Source organism: Diplotaxodon limnothrissa, linkage group LG5 (assembly GCF_057381915.1).
Source record: "Diplotaxodon limnothrissa isolate DT_005_m linkage group LG5, D_limnothrissa_male_GT1.1, whole genome shotgun sequence".
NCBI classification, from domain to species: domain Eukaryota; kingdom Metazoa; phylum Chordata; class Actinopteri; order Cichliformes; family Cichlidae; genus Diplotaxodon; species Diplotaxodon limnothrissa.
Window position 1 is genome coordinate 11,068,759 of NC_140600.1, and position 21,132 is coordinate 11,089,890.

The following is a 21,132-nucleotide window of genomic DNA, read 5'->3' on the forward strand; positions in this document are numbered from 1 at the left end:
TGACTTTAGTCTCAAGTACAGAGCAGGAGTCCAAAACATTGACGCTGACGCTCTCTCTCGCCGGCCACAATCGGGGTCGATATCCAAATCCGAGTGGGACGACGTTCCTGCAGCAGGAGTGAGAGCCTTGTGTCAAATGTCTGGGGTGATGAAACATAAAAACCCACGATCCGGAAGAGCCATTGACTCTTTTGGCACTTCTCCACAAGCTATCCCACAAGCTTATTGCAATCTGGCTTCTTTGAGTGTTAAGAATATGCCTTTTGTGAGTCTTGCTGAGTTGTCGACCGCTCAACGGGAAGACCCCGGCATAGGACAAGTGTGGACAGCTCTGAGTAATGGGAATAGTAACCAAGTTGACAAGACCAAGCAACCAACTTGCTCTTTGCTGTTGAGAGAGTGGGACAGGTTAAAGATGCAGAAAGGAGTGATGTATCGCATTGTAACTCCTCCAGGAAAATCACGCTGTTCTCAGTTGGTACTACCAGAAAAGTATAGAGTCCCTGTACTGAAATCACTGCACGATGACTCAGGTCATTTGGGCCTCGACAAGACATACGGCTTGGTAAGAAACCGGTTCTACTGGCCTCGGATGAAGTCAGAGATTGAAGAGTATTGCAAGTCTTGTGAGAGGTGTATAAAAAGAAAGACTCTACCCAAGAGAGCTGCACCTTTGTCGCATTTGCAAAGTGAGGGACCGTTCGACCTTGTTTGTATGGACTTTTTGTCCATAGAGCCTGATTCGAGCAGCACAGAAAATGTTCTGGTCATTACCGATCACTACACTCGTTATGCTCAAGCTTTTCCAACAAGAGACCAGAGAGCCTCTACGGTTGCAAAGGTGTTGCTGGAGAAGTATTTCGTTCATTACGGACTGCCACGGAGGATGCACAGTGATCAGGGCAGAGATTTTGAAAGTCGTCTTGTTCATGAAGTGTTGAGTTCGCTTGGAGTTGAAAAATCAAGAACGACGCCCTATCATCCTCAAGGAGACCCTCAACCCGAGAGGTTTAATAGGACGTTGTTGGACATGTTGGGGACCCTGGAACCGAACAGAAAGAAGAAATGGAGTCAGCACGTCGTTCATTTGGTTCATGCTTATAATTGCACTCCAAATGAAGCTACAGGTTTCTCTCCTTATTTCCTTATGTTTGGGCGTGAAGCTAGGTTACCTGTGGATTTGTGTTTCGAGACTTCTAGTGATGGCACACCACAGAAAACTTACCTCAAGTACGTTTCTGACCTGAGGAAGGAGTTAAAGGCTGCCTATGAACTAGCAGAGTCCGTCGCGGCCAAACAGAATGAGAACAATAAGCAGCGGTATGACAAAAGAATCAGGTTCGCACAGTTGTTACCTGGAGACAGAGTCTTGCTACGAAACCTCGGGTTACAGGGGAAGCATAAACTGGCCGATCGCTGGGCGTCAAAACCATATGTTGTGGAAAGCAAGATGCCGAACCTACCAGTGTTCCGGTTGAAACCTGAAGATGGTGATGGACCAATCAAGATCCTCCATCGAAATCACTTACTGCCTCTTGGGGAGAGGATATGTCTAGACTCTGCATCCCATACGGATCTCACCCCTACAAGGAGAGTCTTGCGACGGAGGAAACAGAAAGAATGCACAGACAAGCCTGGAAAGGAAAAGACACTATCGCAGAGAACGGCAGATAAAGACTCTGAAAGGGAAGGAGTCACGCCCAGTGATAAAGATGAGAAAGAGTACACTGACTCCGAAGATGAGGATTTTGGACTTTGGTGTGATCTGACTGTTGAACCTCTCAGGTGCAACATGGATAGTGATACTCTGGAACCGTTCAGTCTGGATTTGGGTATTTCCTTAAGCGACGTAGCTGAACAACCAAAAACAGTTGGGCTGGGAGTAACACAGGAATGTGTAGGGGAACCTGAGACGGACAGTGTAAATGAATCTGAGTCTGTTGAGATCACCGAAGCCGAATCACCTGATACTTGCGAGAATCCTGAGGAGACAGGGAAAGACAAAGTACTGCCTGAAGACATTCTCTTGCAAGAAGAGGACACTGAATTTAACTCTGAGACTAATCTTGATGTTGACATTAAGGCCAGACCTCAGCGGTTGAAGAGGGCTCCTTTGAGGTTAACTTATGATGAACCAGGTCATCCCAGTGTGGTAGCCGCCACAACAGTGAAATATGTCTCTTGTTTTTATAAATGGATAGGCACACCCATCTTTGCTTAGTTGTGTGTTTTACTCACCTGTTGTGCCATAATGGTTTATGTTTTCAAGGTACAAAGTCATGAGGGCATGCTTTTCTTTGGTGGGGGGAGAGTGTAATACTCTGATAAATATCAGTGGTATTTATTTTGTTTTCATGAGAATAAGTCGAAGAGAAAATAACGGTTCATGGTGAGGTTAAGAGTGGTATAGATATGTGATATAAATGTTTGTATTAAAATGCATAAATAGTGTGTGAAAAAATCAGTTACGTTAAAAAACCATAATTTCATGGAATGTGAATGTCTGTTAAAAGAGAAGAAGTGTAACTTGTTTTGTATGCTACGTCACGAGAGGTCATGACTTGCAGATGACTTCCGGGGGAAAGAGACTCGGGAGGAAGAGAGGAGAAAAAAAGGAGGATTACTAAAATGGCATAGACGAAGCATGGACTTCGGGACTGCTTATGTCACCAAAGTTGTTCGGCAACAACATATCACCCGTCTGCGGACTTCCCGGTAATCATTCGGAGCGTTTGAGCCGGGCTTCCCGTATCTTTTGTGCTTGGCTAAGCACGAGGCACGTTTGGCTACGTTGGCTAGCTGGAGCTAGGCTAACGCCACGGTCCTGGCTAACGGAGATTCCGCCGGAGCGAAGAGACGGAGTTTGAGAGTTGTCTCGGGAGAGAGTCGCTAACCGTGGATGATTTGCTGCTATCTAAGGAACCGGAGATTCGTTGCTCGCTGCCGCGAGTGGAGACGGTTGCTACCACAACGAGCGAGTTATTCATCGGAGGAGGTGGAGACATCACGGATACTCGGAGGTATTGTTGTTATTATTAAGAGCTCCAACTAAAGCGCGCCAACAACAAAAATAAACTAAGAGTGCACTCTGGGGAAAGAATAACATTGGACAGGTTAAGGGAAAAAATACTAAAATCTATCCCCCGGGGGTTTATTGTATGTTTTGTATATGTGTTTTTTTCATGAAGAAAAAAAAGGGTTGGATGTGAATTTCCTGCAATTGTTTAATACATTTTCTAACCCTGAGATCCTGTGTTGGGTTTATTGCATGGTGTCTTATCATTTGAGTATTCACATGTATTAGCCTTAATCGGTTAAGTGTATTTCCTTAGCCTCCGCTTGTCTGTGTAGACACGAGAATCATATGAACCTTAGACTGATATTTATTTTTCGAGATGTATCTTTTATCACAGAATGTTTAAGTAGAGTCAAGACTGCACCCGAGGGCATAAGGGGGGAGTCTTGTCACACGAGCCGGTGGTAAAAGTGTTACACACAGATTACTATCGCATTACCAGACTTGGCAAGGATCATCTCATTACATCCTAGTGTAAGGGCAGTGTGTTTGTGAACCATATAATCTGATCTACAGGGACTTCCAAGAGGTCAGTGCATGCATCTCACCCTCAGTACTCCTTTTTTCTGGCACAATTATTTTTCACCAAGAAGGAGTAATCAGACTTATGGAAAAGGTTTTTCTATCTGTCTCTTCATCCCTTATCTTGCTAACTACTCATCAGATCTACTTTACAGTTGGTGGTTACAGGTCCTTTGAATGAGTCATTGGTCTCTTTTTGGGGGTCTTCCCTCTATTGATTGGCAACATTATCAAACCTTTAAGATCAAATTTCTTCCCCTGCCGAGGATATCACATTCCTCTGTGACCTCTTAATTATGTCACCACTTCAGACAGCATAGTTTATATAAACTTCCACTGCAGTGAACACCGCTCTAGGCAAAATGTTAAACCACTGACAGGTGAAGTCTGTAACACTGATAATCTTGCCAGAAACTTTCTTGAACCATTGGATTTTGGTGTTTATGTGGATGTTATTTTTGTTTGTTCCAGAACAAGCAGACCCCCTCCCCCCAGCACTGGAAGCAGTCTGACCCAGCAGGACAATGTCCTGGAGTAGGTACTGTCACAAAAACATCTTAGGATTGGCTTGAGTTACAAAACAAAAAGTTCAAGCTGTTGACCTGGCATCCAAATTCCACAGATCTTAATTGGATGAAGCATCTGCCTGTACTTGACCTATGAGTCAGGACTGTCTTGGTATCCATCCATCCATCCATTGATTTTCCTCCACTTATCCAATTCTAGATTAGGAAGGTGGTGACTGGAGTCTGTCCCAACTACAATAGGGACAGATCACCAGTCTGTGTATTGTATATATTTTATTTTCTGCCTGTAAACTCCATTTTGGCAGTTTGCATTGAGTGACAAACTTACAGACTCACTTTTAGAAGCCATGCAAAAAAAATACTTGCTCATCCTACTCTCAAACCTTTACTTTTACTACATAGTAAATGTTCTCTGTCACACACACTCACACACACACACTCTCTGACTCACTCACTGGCCTGGACCAGTTACCAGTCACTTTGTGGAGCATTGGACTGCCATTACCTCATAAGATTTGGTAATGTACGGTATGAGATAGTGTAACACAAAGCCATTACCTCATAAGACTTTGTGTTACACTATCTCATACCGTACATTACCAAATCTCCATTTGCACTATTTGCCTATTTGCACTACTCTGCCTGGTTTGCACTCAATGTCATTTACCCTTATATTGTATATTGTATAGCTTTCTTGTTATATGTAAAATTGTATTATATTATTTAATTTTTTTTACTTTAAAATATTTTACTTGCATTTTTAATCACTCTTATATTTAAATGTTCATTTTCTATTTTATCTAGGGATTGAGAGTAACGAAGTTTCTATTCTCTGTATGTCCTGTACATGTGGCAGAATTGACAATAAAGTTGACTTTGACTTTGACTTGACTTGACTTTCTATACAGCTGATTTCTAGAGGTCATCAGAGGTCAACCAGCCCCCCCACATTAATGGAATCAAACAAAACTGGTGTCAATCAACTGTGCTATGTTTGTGCTGCTTGGTGCTGCTAAAACTGTCGTTTGTGCTGCCTCTGTTTTAACGATATTAATGAAAATGTAAAGGTCAAAAGGTCAACCAGCCCCCCCCCCCCCCCACATTACCCAAATCAAAGAAAAATGATGTCAAACATTTGTGCTACGTTTGTGCTGGTTTGTGCTGCAAAAATTTTCATTTATGCTGCTATCATTTCAAAAATATTAATAAAATAATGTCTTGATGCGTGCTCAATCATCCAGGTAAGTAAATTCCAAAAGGTTGATTCTGTTCATCTGGACATTTTCAGTGGGAGAAACGTTTTGTCACTCATCCAAGTGACTTCTTCAGTCTCAGCTGACTGCAGGTTTCCCCAACCTTATAAACAGTGCATTTGCACAGCGAATTAAACTAGCACCACTGAATGAACAATGGGCTGGGGGGTTAGTTCCATGATTGTTAGTATGCAAATTCTTATGACCATTGATCAACGACTACTAATCCAATACACAGATTCTCGAATGGCCATGAGTACCATTCACAGAGAGTTGGGGAATGGCTGCAATCACAGCATTGAAAGATGGCGAAAGATGTACCCTTGGGCCCCCCTTCTCGATTCAGAGATGGTCAGCATCTCGACAGCCTGATGGACGAAGCTGTCTCTCAGTCTGGCCCGGAGGCTCTTCAGTGTCCTTCCTGATGGCAGCAAACTGAAGAAGCTGTTGAAGGGATGAGTGGAGTCACCTGTAATGGAGAGGACCTTCCGGATGAGGCACGCGCAGTAGATCTCCTGGGGAGGGAGGCAAGAGAGGTCCCCCCAATCCTCTCCGCTGCTCTCACTACCCGTTGTCATTTTTTTCCTGCAGGACCCAGTGCAGGAGTCATACCACACAGTGATGCAGCTGGTGAGGATACTCTCAACTGTGCCTCCGTAGAAGGTGCTCATAATGGGGGTTGAATCTCTTGTGCTTCTCAGTTTGTAGAGGAAGTAGAGTCGCTTCACTCACATTGTTTAGTCTCATTATTCAGACTAATCCTTAATCACCGTGTCTTGTTAAAAACCCACATTCTTCTTAAATTTTTAATGTGAGTTGACATATTTTAAGACTAGCACACGCAGATCCCCCTTAAACATCGAATTCAACCCATTTACAGTGAAGCTGCATTAGCTTGCACACAAAAAACAAGCACTGCTAGCCCTGCTTGCCCCAACTGAAAGACGCTGGTTGTGTCTTTCAGTTTTAGTTCAGTGGTTGTGTGATGACACATAGCTGACTAGGGAATATTAACTAAGCAGGATGGCCCATCAAAAAAAAATAATCTTCCTCTCGCCCCTTGGGGCGGTCTATCCTATCGGGTCCTCTACCAGAGGCCTGGGAGCTTGAGGGTCCTGCGCAGTATCTTAGCTGTTCCCAGGACTGCGATCTTCTGGACAGAGATCTCCGATGTTGTTCCCGGGATCTGCTTGAGCCACCTAGTGCTCCGATTACCACTGGGACCACAGATACCTTCACCCTCCACATCTTCTCAAGCTCTTCTCTGAGCTCTTGGTATTTCTCAAGTTCCTCGTGTTCCTTCTTCCTGATGTTGCTGTCATTCAGAACCGCTACATCTATCACTGTGGCCATCTTCTTCTATTTGTCTACAACCACTATGTTCGGTTGGAGCCACCATTTTGTCTGTCTGTATCTGGAAGTCCCACTGCTCTGTCATTCTCCACCACCCTTGAGGGCATCTTCCATTTTGACCTTGGGACTTCCAGGCCATATTCTATGTTTGTTTTGGGGTTGTTGTTTTTTTCATTTCCAAACCTATAAGGTGACAATTGATACAGGTGGACAGCTAGTTTTTGCTGCTGGTGACAGAGACCTGGCAGACCCTGTGACCCTGTCTTTGTTTGGATAAGTTGACCAAACATAGTAATTTCACTGACTTCTGGTTGAAAAGTCCTTTTGCATAAAAGTCTTTTGCGAAAAATCCCACAGCTCCCGTGATTGACGCTAGCACTTTTCTGAAGAATTCATGGTCACAGTTGTTTTTCTAGTCTTATGAAAGACAACATGATGTTAGTTAAACTGTGGTCTGAGAGTCAGAGAGGATGACAAACGAGGGTAAGGTTAAGAACAGATCTACCTAACTGAACAGTCACGTTGCAGTTACATGTGTATCCGATGTCCATCAGTGTCTCAGCCATGCCCACTCCTTCACTGATCATGTCCACTTTCAAAATACCAAGATGGCTGAAGGATATGACTATGGCTCATGGTGCTTATGTGAACTACAGATTTTTATGTTATAAAATACCTTTTTGAACGATATAATATTTTGTACTTTGGTTGCATGAGAGTGACCTGAATAAAATAAGTTTAAGACAATAAGACAAAAACATTTCGCTAATAAAAGTGCAAATACATATTAATCACACGCTTAATAAATATCACATTTAAAATGATAACAAAAATACTTTTATATAGCACACTATAATATACTCTCATAGTGCACTTTTTAATAACTTCTAAGTGTTGGAGAAAAACACAGAGCAAGTGAAAACGTGTTTTCAGTCAAGCACAGAGATTCAGTAAAGATTTTGTGTCTGTTTTTTATTTGCATTTTCATTTTGCAGATTATTCCTACTTAAATCATGACATTTTTACATATGATAAAATACATGTACATTCTTTGTAATTTACAGTTCAGAAATCAGCGAGCATTGACGTGTTGCCTAAGCAGGCCCGACTTTGGAAACTTCAGTCACCGATTGTGTTGTTGAGCTCTCCTCCTCACCTCCTCCCATCCCCATCATCGCTAACATACATGTACGGAACTGCAAGGGAAAAACATATTTGTAGATTAAATCTCCTGTGCAAAGTTATAAAGTATCATTTTTTATGCATAAAAACAGCCCAATTATTTATAGCTTTAGGACCACAGCTAAGATATGATACAGCCTATATAAAGTTAAGAAAATAGGTTGGTTAGTAGACTTTTGCACCAAAAACATCTTCAAAGCACGAACATCTTGCCCAAGGACACGTGTATGGACTGGAGTCGCCAGGGATCCAACAACTGACTTGTTGCTCTACCTTCTAACGGAGTCACAGCAAGGGAACTGAGCCATTGACCCCCAGATTACCCCTACCTATAACCCCTTTTATTTACATTCCTTCTAAATGGGACAAAAATTAACCAAACATGTTGTTTAAGTTGGATATAAAAGAGTCACAGTAGTGAGATACACATAGATAAAGTAGAGCATCGATTCAAAGCTCCTGCACATCAGATAACTTTAAAACATGTTGTTTGGTGTATTAAAAACCAGGAGAAGACAACCCATTTGCTTCTAAATAACTTAGTACTTACTCGGCACAGCATGTAACTGACCTGTTTATTAAAGACCACATAGATAACAGGGTTGTAGACTGCTGAAGCCTTTGAGAAACAGGACGGTATAGTCGCAAATCTCAGATCGAATGACTGCCCACGGTTGTTCACAACCCAAAGAGCAAAGGAGGCATATGGCATCCAGCACACCAAGAAGCCGAGCACCATGATCACCACCATCCTGGTCACTTCCCTCTCTGCCTTCTGGGTGGAGGCAGACTCAGCTTGGGCCTTGGCTGCCTGTTAATGTGGGATTGATCAGGGTCATGTTGGAAAGGTTACTTTGAAAAAAACCACAAGTCATGTGAATAAATAGAAGAGTTTACGTTGTGCTTTGATCTTGCAGATATTAATAATACTAAGCGTGTCAGTTTGAATGGTAAGTAGATCTGGCCTGTTAGATTTTGGCTTTGATAGGATATAAGACAGCATTTATTTAAGTATACATGTTTCTCAGTCATCAAGAGAATAATTTCAGTAGACCAAAACCATCTCATTTTGTCTCACCATTTTCAGTGTGATGAGCAGCTGGGAGTAGCAAAAGATAATCGTGGTCAAAGGAACAGCAAAGCAGAAGCAGAACAGGAACATCACATAGGACTCATTGTTGTATTTGTTGTTTGTGGTGTACCAGTCTGGCCCACAGGAGCACTGTAGGCCTTCTGGAATATACCTGCAAGGAAAAGTAGAAGCACGTTGATTGTACAGTTCTACTTAAATGCATTGTGTTGCCAGCTGATTTTCTGAAGTATGTTGTGTCTGTTGCTTACCTGCTCCAGCCGAACAGTGGAGGAGCTGAGGCAAATACTGCAAAAAACCAAGTGAATGCACAGCAGGCTATAGCGTGGTCGGGCTTGAAAATAAAGTTACCGAGCGGCTTGCAAATCACAAGCCATCGCTCGAAAGCTATCACAGCAAGGGACCACAGGCTTACCATACCTGCAATGACAGGAAAACCCTTTAACTCCCTCTAGAAATCAGCATAAATAAGTCTATTAAAAGGGAGATGGGCTACAACGGATTTTTACAGTGTTGTCTGCAGCCAATGACTTACCACCGAGTGTTACCATGAAACCTTCGATCTTGCATGCTAGCGCACCAAAGATGAAATATCTGAATGAAAAAGTGCAGCAGGCAGTGAAGGAGCCCACAGTGGACACAAGAAGGTTTGCTGCTGCCAAGTTCAACAGGATGTAGTTGAGGTGGGATCGAAGTTTCTTGTATTGGATGGTGCATGCAATGGTAAGGGCGTTGATGAAAGTGCCAAAAATAAATATGAATAACATGAAAACTGCCATGGCGTAAAAGGTGGCAGTATCCCCCAAGTGGTCCTGTGGAACCAGAAAAGGGCTAAGTGACGTGATGTTGTTTGTGTCCAGGCTGACGGGTATCCAGAAGTCTTCTGGCAGCTCCATATCACGTTTACCCTTCATTTTGCTTATTTCGAACAACGTACTCCTGCTGATGTTACGGCTCAAATTAGGTATCGCGCAGGCTCTGCCAAATAATAAATTTAAGGAGCAGACATGAACGCTGTGCGGTTAGGAATTCTATCGTCTCTTGTCTTTATTGGCTGTGTGCGTCGTATTGACGTTTATAAAGGGTTTCATGACACTGATCGCTATAAAGTGGTTAATTGATTGACTACGTAATTAATTGACTAATTTAATTGCCTTCATAGCTTTTCATTTTATTAACTGGTGTTGATGCTTCTGTGGTTTCCAGTTCTGTGTTGCGTGCTGTGATGCTAAATTCTGAGATTTGGTTATTTGACAGATATCTGAACTAACAAGTATTTGAATCTGGGAACAAACACAAGCATATTTGGACTTCCAAAAATCTGTGCAAACCTAGATATGTTTTTGGCATCCAAACTTGGTTAAAGAGGTTAATCCCTCTTTCCTAAGGAAGTTCCCTGCCGGTCTTCACCTGCTAATCTGGTTTCCAATCACATTATATTTGATAATCTCTTGTTAAGTGGATTACACCCTATTTTGCATGGGGATTTAACTCAAGCTTTGTGTTACCTTCTTGGCATTTTGCTGCCTTTACTGAGCTTAAGGGAGCGTCTTTGTTGCACTAGCATGCAAGATTGAAGGTTTTATGGTAACACTCTGTGGTACGATTTAAGCTGGCGGGTTAATCGCAGAATTTGCTCATTGTCGTCCCAACGATCCGATACAGAGGAGGATGTGCATAAGCATACTTAAGAGGAAGAAAGTTAGTGGAGGAAAATAGAACTATTAAACTAGCTTGCTCAACACTTTCTTATTTCTAACTTTATTTCATTTTAATGGGCAAAAAAGTTGTAGACTATTTCATACAGGAAAAACAAAATTGCACAACCTCAGCAATTTGGTGTGTATGTGAATATTAACAAAATACAGCTATGATATGCAGCCAGTCAGCAGCAGTTTATAAAAAATCAACCTAATCACATGCATTTCCACTCGAAGCAGGTCCAACTCATGTTGAGGAGTCTTCATCCTTATTTCTGCTCATCCTCAGCATCTTTATTTAGTTTTTTTTTTAACATTGAAAAAAAGATGTTGATAAAAATTTTTGTTTCTATAGTTTATTTATATAAGCTGCTGTTTCCTGATGCATTGCAGCTGCTTTAATAAGACATTTAAATTTAAACCTGTTTGTTAGTTTATATTATTTTTGAGATCTTTTAATTATGGAAAGGATAGGGACTTCTACAGACAGCAAGTTTCCAGAATGTGGAGACACGTGATGTCCATGCTGTTCTTTTGTGCTTGCCAAAAATTGGCAGGAGATCCTAAAGATCTGTTTATCAAGGACAACATGGACAACTAGGTTAAAGACTGCAGGGGATCTTGGAAAAGACAGACACTATAGAAGCAAATCTCAAATCAAAAGACTGATGGTGGTTGTTCACAAGTACAAAAGCAAAGCTGGGATGTATCATGTCAGGAAGCCCAGCACAAAGATCAACACCATCCTGGTCACCTTGTTGTTGGGCTTCAGGGTGGACGCAGATCCAGCTTGGGTCTTTGCTGCCTGTCAAGTAAGAAAACAAGATGACTTACATGGCTTCTGCATGTTCAGCAAGTCACCCATCTGCTTGTTTCATTACAGAAAATTTACCTTTGCATAGTATGTAGTATGTGTGATTTTCTCCACATCCACAGGAATGGGGCAGTTTTTGTGTGATGTTTAGTGCAGCATCTATTGTAGGTGTGCTGGAGTAAAGCAGCAGAGGGAGTGGGAATACATTTACAGGCCTGTCAAACATTTAAATACTTAATTAATTCAATGATTAAACAATTATTTATTCATTAAGTAAGCGACAGCATTAAGAGGGTTGTGGGTTTGAAACTGCATGGGGCCTTCCTCTGTGGAATTGTTCTTACTGTGCATGTGAGGCTTTTCTCAGGAAGTTCACCCCATATAACAAAAACCTATATGACAAGTTAATTAGTAGGTCTTAATTGGAATTTTATGTAACTTTGATCTTGTCACTCTCTGAAGTTGGCAGTCACCCTGTCCAGGCTGTACTCTGCCTCTCACAGTATCAGCTGACTTGACCCCTATGACTGTAACTGGATGTATTGATGGATTTATCCAGAAAAGGAAAAAGCAACTCCTCCAGGAATATCACCAGAAGCAAGAAATATAAAAATGAAAAATTAGAAGCCAATATATGTTTTTAGGGTATGCTCAACATAATGAACATGAAGTAATGGCTATCTACTGACAAACATGTTTCCACAGATAAGCAAACACGTTAGCGAGTGCCAATGCACAAGATGGTTCAATTAGTTCCACTATAGAGGGAAGGACACTGTTTTGGGATCTGCTAATCCAGGTACCAGCGCTATTACGACAGCAAATCACATTCAGTCTGATCTTGATTAACCTGCTTGCTGTTAGTATTAGGATGGATGATCTTGACCTTCATTATCGTATCAGGCTCAAGAAAGGATTATCCGATGTAGAGGATGGATCTCTGCAGACGGCAGAGTTTGGGCATTTTTTTCCACTTCAGAACAAATTACAGCAGGACAGATATAATGTTGATAGTCTCTTCATGACAAGTAGGTGAAGAAAGTGGGGAATATTGTCTTTGTGAGTTCTACTGTGGAAATGCACACTCACTGTAAAAAACAACAACAACAAAGAAACTGTGTAATTTAACAGTGTTTTCCTATTAACTCTCCAGGAATTTAAATATATTAAATATCAACAAAATTACAAATATAGACTGTGGACTTACAAGTCAAACCTGTAACTGTGAATGACGATTTTTTTCCCCACATAGAAACACTATAAAAGAAAGACTATTCACAAATTCAGCTCGATTTCAGAAATATATAATTGTTTTAATGCTGTAAATACTGTACATATATGACATTTGATGCAATGAGTGAAAATTAATAGCAAAGGAAGTCAAAGTATAGGTTCTGAAATTTTGCATACATTTGTTTATTATTTAGCAGATATCTTGTGTAATTATAAAGCTTTTAAAGTAAAATAATGCTTTAGGTGTTAAAGCTGTAAGTTCCTAAACAGTAACAAGTAAACCCGCAATCTCATTATTGTAAAAGGACATTTGGACCAACCTTAAATCAGACAACTAATGCCAGAGTTTCACAAAGACTTGACCCAGACTGCTGTCTTTATTTGACAGATGTTGTTGTGAATGTGAATGACACATACAGTACAAGTACATATGAGAATTCTAAGGACTGTCTGCTGTACATGTGTTTATTATAAAGTAGTATATGTATATTTAAAAAAAAATAAAATTAATCAAAAATAGGTCATAAACACATTTAGTGTACACGTTGGTGGTTAGCACCCTGCCATCATCTCTGCACATCCTCCACCTGTGCCTTCAACACAAACACCTCTTATGCCCACCCAGCTCAGCCTGCTCTGGCCTGTGACGGTTCAGTTTTGGACCTTAAATAATAAAAGCATTGAGAACATTAAAAAAAAAGTATCCTACTTTGCTCCCTAGACTGCTGTCATTTCCTTATGAGGCATTTTATTTGGGGCAATGCCATTGTAATGAGCTTCTGCCAGCAATAAAGAAATAATATCAGTCTCCACCAGGTGGCATGCCATCCAGCTTCAGACTACCATACAAACCCACCAATTCATCCTCTCGAAATTTAGCGTATGAGAGGTCCAGAATTATTTGCCGTAGATGTCTTCTACCCCTAGATTCTTTACTTGGGACAATAACATGAAGTGAGGTAAATGGTTGTCTGTCTCTCTGTGTTTGCCCTGCAACACATTAGTGATCTGTCCAGAGGGTATTCTACCTTTTGCCCAGTGTGAGCTGGATAGGCTTCAGCCCCTGCAACCTTAAATTCAAACCAAAGAAGATGGATGGGCTATGGGTGGGTGGATGATGGATGGATATTATTGGCAGGTGATAGACGTACATTTAGGCAGTTACCATTCCAAACAGAAGGCACAAAAGTAGCCTGCTAAGAAATAGAATGGATAATTCCTTTGTCCAGACTCTTTCATAAGCAACAAGGTAAACCTAAAAGATGTGTTTTGACTCAAAAGTGGTCCTCAGTCCACTGCATTCCAGTCTGAGATTAACTGATTTTTGTATTTTCCCATAAATAATAATAATGACAAATCTCACCGCCTATTGAAAAGGTGCAAATGGTGCATACAAACTCACCAGACTGCAAGAAATGTAGTGGCTGTAATAAAAGTAACTGGGTTTATTCCACCCCAATACCTAAATGAAACCAGCGCCCATGTTTGCATTTTCTTTGTCACTGTTGTCATTTTTCATCAGGTTAATATGGCTTTGTGTGTGATTAGGAAAGCAATTAAGATAACATCCATTTAGAACAGAGGGTAAATGTAAGACCATCAAGGATGTGACGCTGTTCCTGTCACTGTGTTACTGTGTTTGTACACTGGTGTGACCCTCCGTGCAAGTCCCTAAAATGAAGCATTTGGTAGAAAAAAAAGAAAACAAAAACATTTAGGTACGTGTTCTGAAGATGCTCAGTGAAGATCTGTGGACGATCACAGGATGTGTGAACAAAAAACTAAATGATGTGCAATCTGGTGCATGATGTTTTCTTTTTAAATAACAAAATGAATAGAACTCCTACTTTACAACCTTGCTCATCATTTGTGACAACTCTGTGCTGTGACAAATCAACCCTTTACAAGATTATTTACCTTTAGAATTCCTGAATATAAGTTTATAAAGCCAAACAACCTCACAGATGTGGGCACAATATGAATATGAATGAGTCAGACAGCCTGCTGTAGTGGTGGGAGGGAAAAAAAATCCCTTCTCAAAATCCCGCTTAAAATCCTTGATCCGTGTCACTTGAGTGACATCATGATCTCTTTAGGGTTTGAAAGCTCAGCTCTCCTGCCATTATCTAAGACTCTTAATGAGTGTAAACAATTACTGGCATCTGAGCACCACTGACCTTTCTCAGTCTGCTGTACTCATCCAGGTGAGCACATGTATGAGAAACATGGACAGTATGTCAGTATGTACTACAAAAAATATATATGTGCTGTGTTTTCGTGACCCAATCTGGTTAAAATCTAAACATGACGATAATAATAATGATAATAAAAAATACAGTGACACTGATCAAGATTTTTCACAGTACAGCATGTATAGACATCACTCAGCAAGACGTGAACAAGAGTATTTTTCCAAGTGTTCCGTGATCTCTGCTATTTCCTTTGTTTTCGTTCTTTAGGCAGAGGTCATGCTTGGCTTTCTAGGAAGCTTTCATCCTTTTATCTCATCATTATCGTCATGACGGCCCTAACGAGTTTCCAATCTGTCTGTTGAGACTTCCGAGACATAATCCCTTTTCTGCGGCACGCATGAAATGTCCACTGAAATGGCTTTACCATTGTAGTTTCTTTCTTTCTAGTTCTTTCAAAATAAAAACAATCTTGACCAAACACAATATGAGGAATAGTTATTCTTTAGTTTTTCTGCATCAATGGCAATTTTCTTCATTTTAGGTTTGATCAGAAAAACAAAGGGACCTATTTGAGTGTGCAGCTGTAGTTGGACCTTATAGCCTATTTGATGGTCATTTCCAGCGTTGTGCAAAACTCGTGAATCATCCTTCATTTCTTTATATTCTGATGGGCTTGAAAGTCAATGGTATGACTTTATTTATTCTTCAAAACACTGTGAACTTTCCTAGGCAGGTTTTCTTGTGATTTCTTTAAGAAGTCTTCAGGAATAGTTCTCCAGGCTTCGTGAAGGACATTCAAAGCTTTTCTTTGGATGTTGGCGTCCTTTTGTTCTGTTCAATAATGTTGAGCTCCCCACTCTGGGGAGGCCAATCCATGACTCGTGGTGTTTCACTGTGTTTTTTCTATCCAGGTATGGTTTTACTACGCTGGCAGTACGTTTGGGATCATCATCCTGAAAATAATTCTTTCCAGAGGGTAAGGTCTCTATATTGCATAATGGATCAAAATCTGATGGAACATTTCTTTGTTCATAATTAGATCAGTCTTGACAAATCCCCAACACCACTGGCTGAAATACAGCCCCACACTGTGATAGAGCCTTTTTTCGTTATGCGTAGACACAACATTGCTTCGTTTTTTGAGTTAGGTGCAATTTTTTATGCTTGAATAATTGATAGGTTCGTGTTAAGCGAGTTAACAAACAATCAACTGGCTCCTTGGAAATAAAATACAAGTAAATGGAGGCTGGCTCAAGAGAATCATGTATATAAAAGTGGCTTGGTTTTTAATTTGTTTGTTCTTCCTTTCTTTTTAAAAAAATGTTCTTTATATGACAGCAGTGAGTTAAACGCGTATATAAATCACAGCACTAAAACCTGTGCTGAACAGCTGGCTCCCATCTTTACTCTGACTGAATGACTACAGACCTGTCGCCTTGACATCTGTGGTCATGAAATCCTTTGAACGACTGGTGTTAGCCCATCTGAAAGACATTACAGGCCACCAGCTGGACCCTCTGCAGTTTGCCTACCGGGCAAACAGGTCGGTGGATGATGCAGTGAACATGGGGCTGCATTACATCCTGCAACACCTCGACCGCCCGGGAACTTTTGCCAGGGTCCTGTTTGTGGACTTTAGTTCGGCTTTTAACACCATCGTGCCTGAACTTCTCTCCTCCAAACTCTCCCAGCTCAGCGTGTCACCAGCTACCTGTCAGTGGATCACCAGCTTCCTGACAGATAGAAAGCAACAAGTGAGGCTGGGGGAGATCACCTCTGAAACTCGGTCCCTCAGTATTGGTGCCCCTCAAGGATGTGTCCTCTCACCACTACTGTTCTCCCTCTACACTAATGACTGCACCTCCAAGAACTCGGCTGTTAAACTCCTAAAGTTTGCAGATGACACCACTGTCATTGGCCTCATTCAGGATAGTGATGAGTCTGCATACCGGCAGGAAGTTGAGCGGCTGGTACTCTGGTGCAGTCAGCACAATCTGGAGCTGAACACTCTTAAGACTGTAGAGATGACAGTGGACTTCAGGAAACATCCCTCAACTCTGCTCCCCCTCACCATATCAGACAGCTGTGTGTCGACTGTGAAGACCTTCAAGTTCCTGGGTACCACCATCTCCCAGGACCTGAAGTGGGAGACCAACATCAACTCCATCCTCAAAAAGACCCAGCAGAGGATGTACTTCCTGAGACAACTTGGGGAGTACAGTCGACACAGGAGCTGCTGATCCAGTTCTACACTGCGGTCATTGAGTCTGTCCTGTGCTCCTCCATCACAGTTTGTTATGGTGCAGCCACTAAACAGGACAGGAGCAGACTGCAGCGGACTGTACGGGCAGCAGAAAGGATCATTGGCGCCCCCTGCCCTCCATCCAGGATCTGTACCTCTCAAGAACCAGGAAACGGGCAGGGAAAATCATCACAGACCCCTCACACCCTGGACACAGACTTTTTGATCTGCTGCCCTCTGGCAGACGGTACAGAAGCCTGCAGACCAGGAACAGTTTCTTTCCCCTCGCCATCTCCCTTCTAAACAGTTGACCTGTCACACTGCTCCCACTGCCAGACTGCAACTGCACCTTATGTACATTCTGTAGTATTCATTCCACCTCATTTCATTTCTGTATTTTATGTAAATAAGTTTAGATTAGTTATTTATAGTTGGTTTACACAGCTTTGTGTATGTACAGTGGGGCAAAAAAGTATTTAGTCAGCCACCGATTGTGCAAGTTCCCCCACTTAAAATGATGACAGAGGTCAGTAATTTGCACCAGAGGTACACTTCAACTGTGAGAGACAGAATGTGAAAAAAAAAATCCATGAATTCACATGGTAGGATTTGTAAAGAATTTATTCATAAATTAGGGTGGAAAATAAGTATTTGGTCACCTCAAACAAGGAAAATCTCTGGCTCTCACAGACCTGTAACGTCTTCTGTAAGAAGCTTTTCTGTCCCCCACTCGTTACCTGTATGAATGGCACCTGTTTGAACTCATCATCTGTATAAAAGACACCTGTCCACAGCCTCAAACAGTCAGACTCCAAACTCCGCCATGGCCAAGACCAAAGAGCTTTCGAAGTACACCAGGAAAAGTATTGTAGACCTGCACCACTGGGAAGAGTGAATCTACAATAGGCAAGCAGCTTGGTGTGAAAAAATCAACTGTGGGAGCAATCATCAGAAAATGGAAGACATACAAGACCACTGATAATCTCCCTCGATCTGGGGCTCCACGCAAGATCTCATCCCGTGGGGTCAAAATGATCATGAGAACGGTGAGCAAAGATCCCAGAACCACACGGGGGGACCTGGTGAATGACCTGCAGAGAGCTGGGACCAAAGTAACAAAGGTCACCATCAGTAACACACTACAACGGCAGGGAATCAAATCCCGCAGTGCCAGACGTGTTCCACTGCTGAAGCCAGTGCATGTCCAGGCCCGTCTGAAGTTTGCCAGAGAGCACATGGATGATACAGCAGAGGATTGGGAGAATGTCATGTGGTCAGATGAAACCAAAGTAGAACTTTTTGGTATAAACTCAACTCGTCGTGTTTGGAGGAAGAAGAATACTGAGTTACATCCCAAGAACACCATACCTACTGTGAAGCATGGGGGTGGAAACATCATGCTATGGGGCTGTTTTTCTGCCAAGGGGACAGGACGACTGATCCGTGTTAAGGACAGAATGAATGGGGCCATGTATCGTGAGATTTTGAGCCAAAACCTCCTTCCATCAGTGAGAACTTTGAAGATGAAACGAGGCTGGGTCTTCCAACATGACAATGATCCAAAACACACCGCCCGGGCAACAAAGGAGTGGCTCCGTAAGAAGCATTTGAAAGTCCTGGAGTGGCCTAGCCAGTCCCCAGACCTCAACCCCATAGAAAATCTGTGGCGGGAGTTGAAAGTCCGTGTTGCTCGGCGACAGCCCCAAAACATCACTGCTCTCGAGAAGATCTGCATGGAGGAATGGGCCAAAATACCAGCTACTGTGTGTGCAAACCTGGTAAAGACCTATAGTAAACGTTTGACCTCTGTTATTGCCAACAAAGGTTATGTTACAAAGTATTGAGTTGTATTTTTGTTATTGACCAAATACTTATTTTCCACCCTGATTTACGAATAAATTCTTTACAAATCCTACCATGTGGATTCATGGATTTTTTTTTCACATTCTGTCTCTCACAGTTGAAGTGTACCTCTGGTGCAAATTACTGACCTCTGTCATCATTTTAGGTGGGGGAACTTGCACAATCGGTGGCTGACTAAATACTTTTTTGCCCCACTGTATGTGTATGCATGTGTAATGTATATATAGACACGTGTGTGTGTGCGTGGGGGGGGGGGTATGTGTGTATTCACATTGTTTATGTTAATGAGAGTGTGGGGAGTGAGTTGGAGGGTGGGGTGGGCTGATTTTAACCATGTAAAGCACTTTGTGCTACATTTTTTTTTGTATGAAAAGTGCTTTATAAATAAAGATTGATTGATTGAGAGCAGCGGAGAGGATTGTGGGGACCTCTCTTGCCTCCCTCCCCAGGAGGTGTGTGTGTGTGTGTGTGTGTGTGTGTGTGTGTGTGTGTGTGTGTGTGTGTGTGTGTGTGTGTGTGTGTGTGTGTGTGTGTGTGATTTACATTGCTGTGCTTGAGAGCCACCATCTACCGGAACCAAATTCCTTGTATGTGTCTGCACATATACTTGGCCAATAAACACGATTCTGATTCTGACAAGCACGCAAACCTCCGTCTTTCTGCCTGTTACAAATAAACATGTACACATACAAACACAGTTTGCATGTGTACATGTTTATTTGTACATGTACATGTGTACAGTTTTGTTTAATGTTGTACACAGACAGACAAAAGGCACTGAAAAGTCACCTCACCTCAAAAGTCACCTTTGATGGAGGAAGAAAATCAGTAGTGTAAGTCTGCCATCTAATGGACTAACAGTGCTGCAACAAAGGGCAGCTACTTTTCATATCATGAAATATGTTTTTTTTCTTTATTATTGGCCTTCTTTAGGAAGAAGGTCAGAGGTCAGGTTCAGGTACTCAGAACCTAAGGTCTTTAAGGTGCATGTAAGCACCCCACATGCAGCAGAAATAAAGCTGTAGTGTAAAAAGAGACAGATTGAATTACTGCCAACCAGCTAATGGATGATAAAGTAGTCTGGCAATAATAATTTTAAAAAATGTTTGCGCAGACTTTTTGAAGAAGAAGAAAAAGAAGAAGTCCTGGCCTACTGCTGAGGATAGCTTTGCAGTCCATCAGAACATGCAATGACTGTTTAAGCCACATTAACTTATCATCTTCGCAGCAACGAATTCAACCTGCAAAAAGTCAGAATTATGCTAATACTCGCTCACCTTTTTCTCTTGCTGGTTACCCGGACATCTGGCACTAGTCTGCCAAACTAAAATGCTTGAACCACACTTATTTCTTTATATTTTGCTTCCAAGTAGCCAGACTTTCTACATCTGGCAGTGACTTTTTTGTCACACTGCCAGCACAGTAAAAGCACACCTGGATAGATAAACACAAAATACAACACTATCAGTTATTGAAGCAATGTGTGGTTATTAAAAGAGAACAAAGGGCAGCCATGGTCCAAAAAAGGAGCTTTGAATGTTCTTCAAATAGCCTGGAAGTACTATTCCTGAAGGCTACGCAATGAAATGACAGGAAAGCTTGCCTAAGAGAGTTAAGGCTGTGTTAAATAATAAAGCTTGTCATCTGAAATATTGACTTTTAAGCTTGGTACAATTGAAAAAACTTTTTTTGCCTTTTAAAAAAAATAGTATTTCCAAAAATACATGTTTCTGTATGGATTTACCATTTTCCTAACAAGATATAAATAAATGAATAGTATCTCAAGACTTTGACAAAGTACTGTGTATATATGTTGTGTTTTAAATCTGAGTTGCTCTAAATATGATGTGATCTGTTTTGCAGTATTGGTCATAATGTACAATCATTTCTTTATTTGTTGTCTCGGTCATAAACCGAAATACTTTTTAACTATATGTTTTATTTCGCTACCTGGAGCGTACATTTACTTGTCTTTTAGGTTGACATCAAAGAATATGGCTGAACATCCATCCGTCCATCATCCATCCATTGTCTTCCGCCTATCCTACGGCTGAACATATTGATGTCAAAACCAGGGACGCTTTT

The 21,132-nt window shown here is 41.6% G+C and overlaps 1 protein-coding gene across 1 annotated transcript; it reads right to left on the reverse strand.

Moving 5' to 3' along the window:
• Window positions 1–7,825: 7,825 nt before the first annotated feature.
• Window positions 7,826–9,920, reverse strand: LOC146631627 (blue-sensitive opsin-like). The gene is made up of 5 exons (XM_085353026.1): window positions 9,539–9,920; window positions 9,255–9,423; window positions 8,992–9,157; window positions 8,485–8,724; window positions 7,826–7,927 (listed from the first exon to the last, which is right to left on the reverse strand). Exons 1-5 carry the CDS (start codon window positions 9,915–9,917, stop codon window positions 7,826–7,828), a joined length of 1,056 nt encoding a protein of 351 aa, XP_085209152.1. The 5' UTR covers window positions 9,918–9,920.
• Window positions 9,921–21,132: the final 11,212 nt, after the last annotated feature.